Source organism: Elephas maximus, chromosome 26 (assembly GCF_024166365.1).
Source record: "Elephas maximus indicus isolate mEleMax1 chromosome 26, mEleMax1 primary haplotype, whole genome shotgun sequence".
Taxonomy (NCBI): Eukaryota; Metazoa; Chordata; class Mammalia; order Proboscidea; family Elephantidae; genus Elephas; species Elephas maximus.
In genome coordinates, this window is record NC_064844.1 from 6,850,010 (window position 1) to 6,864,115 (window position 14,106).

The 14,106-nt window shown below is 38.3% G+C and overlaps 1 protein-coding gene across 9 annotated transcripts in view; it reads left to right on the forward strand.

Annotated features, from left to right (window-relative positions):
- Positions 1-14,106, forward strand: part of CCDC88A (coiled-coil domain containing 88A) — a 129,738-nt gene that overhangs the window by 49,004 nt on the left and 66,628 nt on the right. For all 9 annotated transcript variants that reach the window (XM_049870559.1, XM_049870561.1, XM_049870562.1 and 6 more), the window contains exons 6-7: positions 6,606-6,689; positions 8,121-8,261. In XM_049870559.1, coding sequence (XP_049726516.1) covers positions 6,606-6,689; positions 8,121-8,261 — 225 coding nt within the window. The remainder of the gene's footprint in view (positions 1-6,605; positions 6,690-8,120; positions 8,262-14,106) is intronic.

The following is a 14,106-nucleotide window of genomic DNA, read 5'->3' on the forward strand; positions in this document are numbered from 1 at the left end:
ATTTCCAAACAGGATCACATCCACACGGGAATTAACATGTGTTGGACGGATGCAGTTCAATTCAGAACATTCCACCCTTTGACCTCCCAAAATTCATGTTCTTATGTACAAAAACATATTCACTCTATCATATCATCCCCCAAAGTCTTAACTCATTCAGTATCAACTCTGCTTCACCTTCTGAATCAGCTCAATCAAGTATGGGTGAGACTCGGTATATTTTGCACATCCTGGGCCAAACTTCCTCTCTACCTGTGGACCTTTGAAACCCAGAATACAAATTACCTGCTTCCAAAGTACAGTGGTGCGATAGGCACAAGGTAGACATGCCCATTTCAAAAGGGAGAAATCAGAAGGAGAGAAGGGGTCAGGGTCTTAAGCAAGTCTAAAATCTAGCAGGGCAAATCTCATTAGTTCTCAAGGCTTGAAAATAATCCTGTGTTCTCCAGGCAAAACCTCAGAATACTAAAGAAACTATTGTTATTACCATCTGTAAGAGCAACAACAACAGAACTGGACTGTAGGATCTTCACCCCCACTTTCCTGTATTCTGGAACTCACGTCATAGCCTTCCAGATGCTGGAAAATGAAGATGAGATGCTGCTCCTTCTTCTGACAAAGCAGAGGTTAACCAAGCCAGGTTCTGCCAGTTCTGCCGATAGGTGTTTCCTGAAGAATTTTACCAAGATGGCTCTACACTTGAATGACTTGATATTCATGTTTAAAACAGCTTCTATCATTTTACTTTACTAGTGAAGTAAAGTAGAATTATGTAGTGGGTATATTTTCCTTAAAACTAGTTAATGAAACCATGCTCAGAAATCACCAATTATTATAACATCAGATATGTAAATTCCTTCTTATTGATGCATGAAATCAAATACTGCATAAAACAAAGTAATGTACACATAGGCTGGCCTCATAAGAAGTCTGCCTTCTAAAATAGTTCTACAGTAAAAACACATGAAATGAAAACAAGGTTTTCTATTGATGTTAAAAGGGCTCAGTGGTTAAAAGCTTGGCTGCTAACCAAAGGTCAGCAGTTCAAATCCACCAGCTGCTCCCTGGAAGCCTTATGAGGCAGTTCTACTCTGTCCCGTAGGGTCGCTATGAGTCGGAATAGACTTGACAGCATCGGGTTTGGTTTGTTAATTTTTGGATTAGAGTCATATAATCTGGAAAGGATTTTTAAGATTGATGTTATTTCATATGGTTATTGAAAAAAGGAAGGAAGGGTATTTGGGTGAGCGAAGCTATAAGAAGGCATAGAATGGAAATATGTATGGATGTGTCATTGGAAAGTAAGCTGGAAAACAAATTTGATTTTGAGATGGTTAGAGAGAACAGGGCAGTGTAAAGATAAGTTTTGAGGTTGAGCAGAGAAGCTTGTTAACCTTACCATTTTTTTAACTTAAGGGGAATAATACAAAGAGCCAACAGACAAAAACATTAGTAATGTGAGAGTGACTCCAGAGAGCTGTGGCTGGAGTCAGCAGAGAATAATCTGTCGTCGTAAGTTTGGAAAATGTCCAGAACCCAAAGTAGCAAATTTATTTGGGACTGAAGACAGTAAATACACACAGGCTTATTTTTTTCAAAGTAAGAGAGGACAGGTTTTATCAATTCTGGAAAACAGAGATGACTCAAGAAGGCCATCATCCTAACCTGTGTCAACATCATTCAAGATTTTTTTTTAAATGAGGAGATAAAAAGTTGTCAGACCTTGGTTTTTCATGTGAAATGAGCTTATCAAGAAACTTGGAAACCAGTCTTTGTCGTCGTTGCAGTTTCTTTTTTTTACTTGAAAGTCCTTGAAATTTTTCATGTATTGCAGTGTTAGAATGGTATATCTACCAAGAAAGGAGGAAAGGTCCAGTTTTGAGAAATACTAGCTCATTCTGCATTTTAAAATGTTACTGACTGGATTTTTTTCATGCTTCCTGTGTGCCAGGTGTTGTACTAAAGGACACGGGTTTTAGAAAAAAGATTAAAAGCTCAAGAAGTTTAAATTTTAGAGGCAGACAGACTAAACAATAACAGTACTAGTTGATGATTACCATCATGCAAGGTACATTGGTACGAAGAAGAAGTATTGCCATAAGTCAGCTTGTAGTGTCCAGGAAGTCCTTTGAGGAGGTAATATTTGAAATGAGAGCAGAGATGTTGAGAAAACAATTTGTTCAGGGAATATCAAGTATGGCTGGAATGTCACATAGATGGAAACAGATTAGGCTGGAAAATTGACAGCGATCAGGCCGTGAAGGACTAGACTTGCCACATTTAGAGTTTAGATTTCATCATGTAGGCATCTGGGAGCCACTAGTGCTAACGTGTCTTCCGCACGTTGGACTTGTTAGCAGGTGGGACCAGTCCCTGGAAAAGGGCATCATGCTTGGTAAAAAAAAAAAAGGTAAAGGGTCAGTGAAAAAGAAGACGACCCTCAGTGAGATGGATTGACACAGTGGCTTCAGCAGTGGGCTCAAACATAGCAATGATTGTGAGGATGGCGCAGGACCAGGCAGCGTTTCCTTCCGTTGTCCATGGGGCTGCTATTGAGTTGGAACCGATTCAGCATCACCTGACAACAGTGCTAATGTCAAATGTGTAAAAAAATCAAAATGTTCTGTCAGCCTTTACCTGTGACTATGTGAACAATTGGAAATCTTTGTTGATACTGAAGAACCAAAATGTACTTCGAGGACAAGAAGCTATTAAGGGACGCAGTCAGCAACTAGTATGTTTGAACACCTTGTAGAACGTGATCTCTGTTACAGGAAATCTGCCAGGCCTGCTGGTAGTTGAGCAGGCGCAAACGCGAATGCTTAGTGTGATACATAAGTAAGTGGCATACATGTACTTTTCCACACCTGGGTTTAGCTCTTCTACTTGTGATACATAGGTAGAGATGGCAAGATAAAGTTTGCTGGAACAATACTAGAATCTAAGAGTTCAGTGGGTCACAGATTTCCAAAGATATTATATTCATTAAAAGAAATACAAAAGCAAGAGAGCATTGGGAAATTTAATAAACGATCATTTCTGCTTTTGAAGAAAAAGTGAGGAAATTCTTAAAAGGAAGCAGCATTTGAGAACAGAAAAGTTAACCATTCTTCAAAGACCTTACCTCACAGAACAAATTATAATTAAAGAAATAGAAGCCACAAGACTGACTTTGAACGTGAAGAAAACTTTTAAGTTATATCCAAGGCCAGGGCTTGGGTATTTTCATTACTGACTGACTAAAAAATCCTTCCAGAGTCTTTTTCAGTGGTTTAGCACAGTGGCTAGCACAGTGGATAGCACAAATCTCCGGAGCCAAACTCTGAGGATCAGCTTCGGTTCTCAGAGATGGCATGGCACTTCACCCCAGTCCTGAGATAGTCAAGAGATTCCCCAAGCTAAAGCGTTCTCAAGAGGAGGAAAAATTTCTGCAGTATATGTTGTTTGAAAGTTTCTTTCTTCTAAGACCTATTTGCCCTTTTTCAGCAGAATTCAGGCTTTATGTCACTTTTCAGAAATACTGCTTATTTTGGATTTTGGCCAGGTTGGGTAGTGCTGAAAATAACAGCATGTCAAGTGTGATTGGAATTAAAATATTGACCTTTATGTATACCCTCAGAAGCAGTTTCAACATCAGTATTTGATTCTGAAAATCAGTTTTGAACTTGGTCACTTTTTAAAAAATCTATTGTTTACTTACCAATTATCTATGAAGCATCTTAAAAGCATTTAGAACTTTGACGTATTACTTTTTTGGCAAATAAAACAATAGCCCAACTTCTGGCTCTTTATCTGAGAGTGCATAAAAATAGAAAATGTAGCTCAGTTTAAAGAGGGAATTTTAATTTTTCCATTTTTATTTCTTCTTTGTGGCTTATCTTGGTCTTTGATAGAACTGTAATCTGTTTAGACATTAACCTTACTGGAAACACCATAACGTGTTTCTCGTTGCATTATTTCTTGTTTAATAGCTTGTTTGGGGTACCCTCTCTATTTTAGTGTAGTGTTTCCACATAGCTATGTCTTTTTTCTTTAAGGTGAGAGAGCATTGAAAGTGCTAAGTGAAAATAGGAGGAATTTGAAGAATAATACATTAAGAATTTAATCTCTGGTGGAAAGTATGAGTCGGAATTGACTCGATGGCAGCAGGTTTGGTTTGGTTTTGGTGGAAAGCATAGAACTTTAGGGTTAGTGCAGTTCTGCCTACACTCCTCACCCAAATAACCTTTCTGCTTTTTCCTGTGTCCCATATATCCTAGTCTTACGATACGGTAACCTGCTTGTATAGGAATCAGTTGCTATAATAGCATTAGAAATGATCTTAATGCCCACAACACTTAAAGAACTTGATATGAAGATAAAAGAGAGCTTAATTTTAAGTGGAAGGAAGTTTTCTGATGATTATTTTGTCTTCACAGGAAGCTTTATAGCTGGAATTAAAATTGATATGTCCAGTTTTGACACCAGACTTTTCCTCTGCCCTAGAGTGAGGCTATTGAGCACAGTAGCTACTAGCCACATGTGGCTGTTTGAATTTAGGTTAAATCCTTGCTGTTGAGTTGATTCCCATTCATAGTGACCCTATAGGACACCGTAGAACTGCCCTATAGGGCTTCCAAGGCTGTCATCTTTAGCGAAGCAGACTGCCACATCTTTCTCCCGCAGAGCAGCTGGTGGGTTCGAACCACAGACCTTTCAGTTAGCAGCTGAGCTTTAACCACAGCACCACCAGGGCTCCTAATTTAGCCTACGGATGATTAAATAAGACGAAAACTTCAGTTTCTCAGTTGTACCAGCTCCATTTCAGGTGCTCAGGAGCCACATGTAGCTGGTGATTGCTGCATTGGCTAGTGCAGATGCGGAACATTTGGTCTGATTATTCATCTTCAAAGTTTGAATCTTTTCTCTATCTTGACAGTCTTTCTCTTTTATCTTTTAATATTGTATGAAATTCATTCTACAGTCTTTAAGAAAGCCTAAGTTATGAAACATTGCCAGGATTTTTTAGACTTTCAGAGTTCAAATAAAAGCGAGATTTAGTAGAAATTGTGGGCGTTTTAAGGGTAAAGGAAGAATCCTCATTGATTTGTGTTGAGACTGTGCTAAAGGGTGAACTCTTGAAGGTAATGTAAGGGGCGTAGAAAAGGGAAGTGTATCTGTTTGGCTCAAACTGAAAGCAGAAAAGATGTGGCAGCAGACCTGGGGGATAGTCAGTGAGTTACAGTCATTATGAACCTGGCATTTTATATTCTGATGGGCTGAGAATCTATGTATGGGTGAACAATTTTAGAAGAATTAGATTATAAATTGGGGTTACCGTAACTGAAAAGTTTGTTATACTGCAAATGTACAATCAGAAAATAGTCTTAATTCTTACTAGTCCTGACAAATATTAAACTCAGTAACGCACATCCCATTCCCCCCAAAACTCTAACTTCCTAGTCACAGAAATTATACATTCTTAGTAATTTAGTTTTAGACATCATATCATCTTAATAATAATCTTGTTTTTATTGGATAGACCACTTTCTTGCTGATGGAAATATGTTTAATTAGTTGAATTTTATGGCAATAGAGATAGTGTTGCAATTTAATATAATATAGGCATTGACTATAAAACAGCTTTGCTAAGTTTCTTAACGATCAAAGAGCCAGTTTTTCTTTTTGTGAGTGCATTGTCTCCACTCGTGGTTTAGTAGTTGGCCCGTGAGCCGCATCTGAGCAGTACAAGGCAGCGCTGTCTGTCTGCACTTCTCATTTGATGGCTGCAAAAACAGTTATTCCAACAGTTGGACTGCAGTGTAACTTCAGAGATGTAGATGGAGGCAGAGGTTAAGATGCATGCTAAATTGTTAATACCGACTAGAGAGAAAATGAGGTTTGCATTCTGATATTTTTAAATAAAGCTTTAAAAAAGTTACGCGGTAAGGAATTGCTGTCTTTATTCCACTTTTACGTGTGTACTGCTACGCACATTCTTAAATTTTGCCCCAATAACTGTTATTTTCAGAAACGAATCAAATATTTATTACCTTATAAATGTTTAACTAGGCCACAAAAGTAGGTTTCTTTTATTAAGATTGATAGGCTGAAGATGTGAGAATGAATTGTAAGCTAGAAGTAAAAATTGCTTTAAAAATTTCTTTTTTTCCCAAGAAGAAAGGCTGTGTTGTTTGGTGATAGCCAGGGGCTGACTGAGCATTTTGGCCGTATTCCGAGTTCTGCCACTGACTCACTGTGTTTTTTGGCAAGTAGCTTACCATCCCTGAAACAAGTTCTCGATTCTTTACTTCTCTGTTGGTAAAGCTCATATACTAATATTGTACTGACCTCAGATGGGTTGTGTAATGGTTTTCCGCTTTAGAACTTTGCAGCACAAAAACTGTGTGGATTTTCAGTGCCTTGCTGTTGTGTAAATAAGTATTTCTGAATTGTTATCTCTGTTAGGTAAGTATATTAGACAGACTGTTTAAATGCACAAAACCTTCACTCCACCGTTCAGAGCATAGCCACGTTTTTTAGCCTGATGCGTTTTTAGTTATTGACAGCATTTTAAGGACTATACCCTATAAAGTATGAATGATCATTTTATTCACTTCTTTTAGTGTCAGAAAAAAGAAGAATTTATTGAAAGAATTCAAGGTTTAGATTTTGATACAAAAGCAGCAGTTGCCGCACATATTCAAGAGGTAAATACCCTGTATACGGTATTTGTATGCTTTTAGTTATCTTGAGATGTGTTTGCGTATCTCCCAAAATATTTACAGTCAAATGATAGGCAAGATTAAATATAAAGGAGCCTGCTTTTTAGAGATAGTTCCTTAAATGAATCCTCTTCTGTATGGCACAGTGCTAGCTAGCTGCAAATGTATCCACAGGGACATAGGCAGGAAGTGTTATTTGAGGAATGAAGTATATGTCCTTGTTAGCATAGAATGAAGGGTATAGTGAACGGAAGGAGCAGAAAGTGGAACACTGCCTGTAATTCAAAACATGAGTGCGGTACTCTTAAGTCAGGACAGTCTTTTGAATGAATGCACATAGCATAATTTTATTGATGATATTAGTTGAATTACAAATATATTAATGATTCGTAACACCCATATAAAAACTTAAATCTACAGTGTCAAATAACTGAAATATATTTGCTAAGATTGGTTTTAGAAGATGCTGTTTTTCCGTCTGTCCTTGGGCTTTTAGACTTGTGTACTTAATAAGACTTTTTAGAATTAGAATATGTAAAAAATTTTGCATATTGATTAAAAAGACCAAGAAAAGGGAGAGAAATTGAAAGTGGTGGAAATTTGTAATGTTTGGATTTTTCTCTATTTAGAAGACATTTTGTTCCACAGATCATCTTTTCCCTTAGTGACCACTTACCCAGCCCCACTGCTTGTCAGAGTTGTTGTCGACAGTACATGTTATTAGCACGCTACCAGGAGAGTCCTGTTGGCGGACCCTCCCTTTATATGTTTGTTTATGCCAGCTTTGTGGTTTGTATTTTATTTTGAATAAATGCTAAGTCCTGCAAGTTAGTAAGTTTGCCATCTCTTGGAATCGGTATTTTTGCTTTTTATTGTGGAAGTTAGAGAAAAATATAAGAATCACAGCAAGAAATGGAAAGCAAGAAATAAGTAGTTTGCTCATAAAACTTTTCCATTCTTTTAAAAATTTTATAATGAAATTTTTTTCTTCTTTGCTTTTGAATTCAAGTACAGTAAATTTAAATAGGCATTTCCTATGGATTGTTAGTGGGGAAGATAGAGCTTTTCTTCTGTAGATTTTCAGGAGGTTCTATAAGAAGAAATAAAATATTTTGAGAACGACAATTAAGTCTTATCTAAAGAAAAGGTCAATTGATTTTGTTAAAGCAGTTTCCAGGCACATCAGTATTATTTTCCCTTAGGAATGCCTTGAATTAAATTTTCGTTTTTGTTGACTGGAAAATAAATACGAATTCATTTAAAAATTATATTTAGTTTAAAATAATTTTTAGTAGAAGTCTTTTCATCATTATTGTCAGATGTCCTTTAGGTATGCTATTTGGGTTTTATGTTTTTATTGTACTGAAATAAGTTTTTAAGCATTGGCTTTGGTTTGTTTTGTTTGTTTTTCTAAAGGTAACGCACAATCAGGAAAATGTGTTCGACCTACAGTGGATGGAAGTGACTGACATGTCACAGGAGGACGTAGAACCCCTCTTGAAAAATATGGCGCTGCACCTGAAAAGACTTATAGATGAGAGGGATGAACAGTCAGAGGTTTGGAAGCTCCTTTCAATGTCTGTGAAAGCTTGCTTTTCAAATAAAGACAATAGCTTTAGAGCATTTTCTGAATTGATACTCTGTTTCCTAGAGAGAGGTAATAAAGTACTTTGTCTTTTTTGTGGAACTCAGAAACCAGAAAGGAGCCCTAAAAGTCTTAAATTGCTAGTAAACAACTGGTGATTAGATTTTGTTTTCTCCTTTCTTTTTAAATTATTATCCTGATTTTTTCTCTGAGTGTTTTTCAAGTCATTCCCACAGCTCTGGCATAGTACAGAAGTGAGAAAGTGAAAATATAGTTGATGTAAATGGAAAAATCATTGCCTGCTGTGAAGCCTAAGAATTTGCTGAAGGTTAATTTCTGAGTTTTATCGCCACATTCTAAGGGTGGAAAATAAGTGTTAATAAAAGGAGAATAACAGGTGTTCTGAATAAAATGGCCCACAAAAGGTCTCAAATTTTTGCAATCAGTGTAATGAGGTGTGATTTTTAGAAAGAAAAATTATTACAAGCTCCTTTAAGAGACAGTACTTTGCTTTTTAAAAAGTGAAATTGAACCAGAGTTCCTGTCTGCGCCCTGTAGTAGCAGTTTATAATTTGAGAGGAGTCTAGACTTCAGTGCATATAGTGGTGAGTAATATTTTCTTAATAGCAGACCAAAGTGCTCCAGCATTAAGGGAATATATACCTTTGATCAATTATTCCATTTACCCATCTACCGGGAGAGACAGTTTTGAGTGTATTTCTAGAGAATTTGTATGACTACTCTTGGGACTAATGAAAGACTGTATAGAGGAAATTCCTGAAGATTTTTTTTTTTTTCCCTAAGCTAAACTTTTAATGCCTCTGTCAAGTATATTCAGTTCTGATGGAAATTGTTAGTCTTTCTTCAGGCATTGAAAGAGAAGAAAATATAAAGATTAAATAAACATTTTAGAGCAACAGTTGAAAAATAAAAGCCAGAGCAAGGCAGGAGGAGACGATAGTGAATTGAAAAACATCCCTCCAAACCCTGTTGCTGTCGAATTGATTCCAACTCACAGTGACCCTATAGGACAAAGTTGAACTGCCCCATAGGGTTTCTCGGGAGCGGCCGGTGGATTCGAACTGCTGACCTTTGGGTTCGCAGCCGAGTTCTTAACCACTGTGCCAGAAGGAGCCCTGGTTCAGTGGATAGGAAGGAAAGGGAGGGCTTATTAAACTAAAGCTATGCTTTAATGACATTTCCTGTCAGATTTTTTGAAGATACGTTGAAGGCCTTGAGCTCAAAAAACTACCACCATTAGTAAAGAAAAGTCAAAATGTCTTGATAATCTTAATGGAAAACACCTCTGGATATTCGTAACTCTCGTACCAGGCTTCTCGTTTTCTTTTTTATATTTCAAAGCCCATAGTTGTGTGTTCAGGCACATGCACGCATGCGTTCTACTTGTTGGCATCTAGAGCGTCTTTTTTTTTTTTTTTTTTTTTGCCATTTTTTAAAAGATACTATTTTATCGTAATTTTAGTGAAGGTTTAAGTTCATAGCAGTTTAGGTTCCCATTCAACAGTCTGGAAGCTCTTGATGTCTCCATTTCACCATCTTAGTTGAAATGTAGCATCTGTCTTCCTATATAGTTTCCTTTCTCCATTTCCTATGGTTGAATATTTTTAAGTACCTCTTTCTTGTGCTTAGTACTATGCTAGGTAAGATGAGGAGTCCCTGAGGTGATCAGTTAAGCACTCAACTACTAGCTGAAAGGCTGGCAGTTCAAACCCACCCAGAGATGCCTTGGAAGACAGGCCTGGTGATCTGCTTCCAAAAGGTCAAAAAGCCTTGAAAAAACCTGTGTAGCAGTTCTGCTCTGCACACTGTTGTCTCTGAGTTGGAAATGAGTTAATGGCAATTAACAGCAACAGGTGAGATGAGAGATACAGAAGAGGAATAAGATTGTTTCTGGTTTATTTTAAAAAAATTACATACCAGTGAAAAATATGAGCCAGCATATAATTAAATGCTCATTTGCACATGAAACAAATATCTGTTAAATCCTGACAATGGGCCAGATACTGTTCTAGTGCACATTCAGTAGTGAAAAGAAAAAACAGAAATTTCTGTTGCAGTGGAAGTCATATTCTGATGTGTCATATTGTATGTAGTTCTGAGTGATACAGTGGGACTCAGAGTGAGGAGAACAAGATTGGTGAAAGCATAGAGGTAGAAATAAATATGGTAAATTCAGGGAATGAATATTGCTGGAGAGCGGTCCCACGACCATGCTGGTGGAGCTGATTGGTGAGCACAGATCTCAGGTAACCACTTAGCACTGAAACACTTTGGCTATAAACCAGGAAAACCAAACCCAACCCGTGGCTGTGAAGTCGATCCTGACTCGTGGCAGCCCCGAGTGGGTCAGAGTAGAACTGTATCCATAGGGTGTTCAGTGGCTTCACACAGACTCAGTTGGTGCTGGTTTCGCTTATAGAGAACACAAGAGGTCTTCAGAAGAAGGAGGCAAAGAAATTGAGCTCAGTTTAAGATCTCATTCTTGGGTGCACTACCTCATAATTGTATGTGTCAGAAATCATTTTTACAAGCATATAAATTCATTATATTGTGAATAAGGATGTGTACCTCTAAGAGAATGAAATTGTATTTACCTCTCTACTACAAAAAAAACAGAAGTCAGCTGTTCTCACGTCATGCCGCTGGGTGATTATAGCTGGAGATAAAGTTTCTAGTGGCTGCTGTATCTCAGATGATTGTGAAGTGAGTGGGTTTTCTGGAAAACTTAAATGACTAAAAAAGGAGATCAAGATGATGATTAATGTTAAACATGCATGTGAAAATATTTCATGACATGGGAAGGTTTCTAAATTAACGTATTTTGTTAACTAAATTAATGATTTGAGTATTATATGTAGACAGGTGACTATTGCATGTCTGTAGCTCTAAAAGTTAGCCTAAGCACTTCATTTTAATTATTTCATTTAAAAAAAACCCAGTGCCGTCGAGTCGATGCCGACTCATAGCGACCCTATAGGACAAGGTAGAACTGCCCCATAGATATTCCAAGGAGTGCCTGGCGGATTTGAACTGCCGACCCTTTGGTTAGCAGCCGTAGCACTTAACCACTACACCACCAGGGTTATATCATTAGGTTTACCTTATATTTCGGCATCTATTGTATCAGGTTTTTGTGTGTGTGTGTGTGTGTGTGTGGTAAAATATATATAACAAAAAGTTTGTCATTTTAACCATTTTTAAGTGTATAATCCAGTGACGTTAATTGTATTCGCTAAACCCTGTGGCATAGTGGTTAAGAGCTATGGCTGCTAACTGAAAGGTTGGCAGTTCGAATCTACCAGGCGTTCCTTGGAAACTCTATGGGGCAGTCCTACCCTGTTCTATAGGGTCACTATGAGCGGGAATCGACTCCACAACCACGGGTTTGGGTTTTTTTTTTTTAATGTTATGGTATCTTTTGACTGACTAGAGTAGGTAGTGGATTAGGCAAGGACAACGGCTAATAGAAGGTCTTAAAAATCAGGCAAAGAAGTTTAGATCTGATGTAGTAGGAAGTACGGAGCTAGTAAAGACTTTTCAGCCAAGAATTAACAGGGATGGTATTTAAGGAAGATGAATCTGATAGTGGTAGGCAGAATGGACTGACAAAAAGAAAGTAAACCTGAGAATCAGTTAGACCATCCACTGTTAGAGTAATGAAAGTCTGAGGTAACAAAGGCCTAGGTTCCGGAGGGAGTATAAGAGATGCTAGAAGGCAAGACCAAAGATAATTGGGACAGTAAGAAAACATACAAATAAAGTTGACTCTGTGGAGGTGGAGCCTGAGCTACTGTGGCGACTGGTGACACTGTTGACAGAGACAGGGAAGTTGGGAGGGGTGTACTGGTAGGTGGCAGGATGAAGTGGGTCCATGGACACATAAACTACTCCTCCAGAAGGCCAGTGAAAGAGGAAGAAGCAGGAAGATAGCCAGAGAGGAAGGTGATTTCTTTTTTCCTCAAGATAGAAAAAAACGTGTGTCACTTTGAAAAGTGAGAGGAAAAGTCAATAGAAAGAAAGAAATTGGAAATGTTAGGGAGGTTAGACATTGAATATGTGTTGAGAGCTAGAAATGCATAAGAAGAAAGAAGTTAATCCAAGGAGGTTTTGTTTCTTTGGCAAATTGGAGGAGACATCATTTGTTGGAACTGGTGATAGCAGTTTGCAGTTGGACGCTTAAATAGAGAAGAGGGAATATTTATCTACAACAGCCATCACGGGAAATTTACCAGGAAAACAGCAAGGTTTCAGTAAAGGGTTGATGGGCAGTGGAAAGAGCCTACTTGGAAGTGGATGGCACAATTGTGGTAAGGCTACGTAGGCTTTGTTCCTCCTTTAGGGTGAGAGTAAGCGGAAGAGCAGGACATAGTTTTAGAGGCAAACAGGAATTTTAATTCTGGCCCTGTCGTTGGTTATGTGACTTTTATTTAATCTATGTGAACTTCAGTTTCTTAGTGACATAATACCTCTACTGTAGATACGGTATTAAATGAGATTGTCTTGGGAGATTCCCTAGCTAGGAGGTCTGCAATGTTAGTTCCCTTTTCTTTCTCACTAAAGAGTGAGGCGTGGTCAGAGAATGGCATAGTGGTCTTAAGTTAAAAGTAAGGGTGGCATTTAAGGGGCTAATTGTGGTTCTAGGCTGAGTAGGAACTCCAGAATAGCCGGAAATAATTGATTGTGTGAAAAGGGAGAGGAGTTGAGTGATTAAAGGCTCAGACATGGGTAAAAATAGACTCAAGAGATATGGCAACACGGGTACAAAGATAGAGAAGGGGGCATGACACAGGAGAGGAACTGGTACTTTTACTGGAGAAAGCTGCGTGGAGGTGGAGTCGTACAGAGGAAAGGAACTGGGAAGTCACAGTCATGTTCTGTGGCTCAGCAACACGCGTGCTGAAATCTGTGAAACATACAGCTGCAGACAGGAAGGTAACGCAGACCTTGATACAGTTGCTGAAATATATCCCAGGATAAAGAAATAAAGTCTGGTGGATGGTTTGAAAAACAACAATAACAAAAAAAGTAATGATACGGTGAGGGCAGTAAAAGATTTGGTGATGAGTTGTTGGGCAAGGATGATGGTTTTGAGGTCCCAAAGTGGTAACCCCACCCACTCGGTCTGGAGTGGTAGGACATTTGAGGTTGCTATAGGAGAAGACAGTTTCTGCTTGCCTGAGAAGTGTGCAAAGCTGAGGAACTCGATTAGAATAAGAGAGTTTACCAATAAAGAAAAGAAGAATTAGGGGAACATAGGAATACGATCGGGCGAGGTTACGTGTGGGTGGGTTAGATAGCCCTTAAAGGTCAGATGTAGGAAAAAGAGAAAGAGGTCTGAGCGCCACAAAGGGTCTCTGGAGAAAAGATTAAAGGAAACCACTTAATGGCAAGTGGTTCAAGATGGAAAGCATACTGGAACTAGTGTCGCAGGAGAGAGCATCGAGTACAGAGCCAGGAGGCTGGTCTGGAATCTTGGCATGCTGTTACCTAGTCGTGTGATCATGGACAAATCAATCCCTCTGTGTCTCATTTACCTTACTTGCAGAATTAAGAGATTGGACTAAATCTCTCAATTCCCTGTGAGGTCCTCATTAGGTCTCTTTGGTATTCCTTTTTACGATTCTAGTGCGATACTGTCCAGTTCCACAGTGATGGGACGATAACATTTCTGAGCTGTCCAGTGTGGCGGCCACTAGCAGCATGTGGCTGTTGAGCACCTAAAACGTGGCTAGCAAGAATAAAGAAATGAATTTTTAACTTTTTAAGATTAAATAGCCATATATGCTACTAGCTACC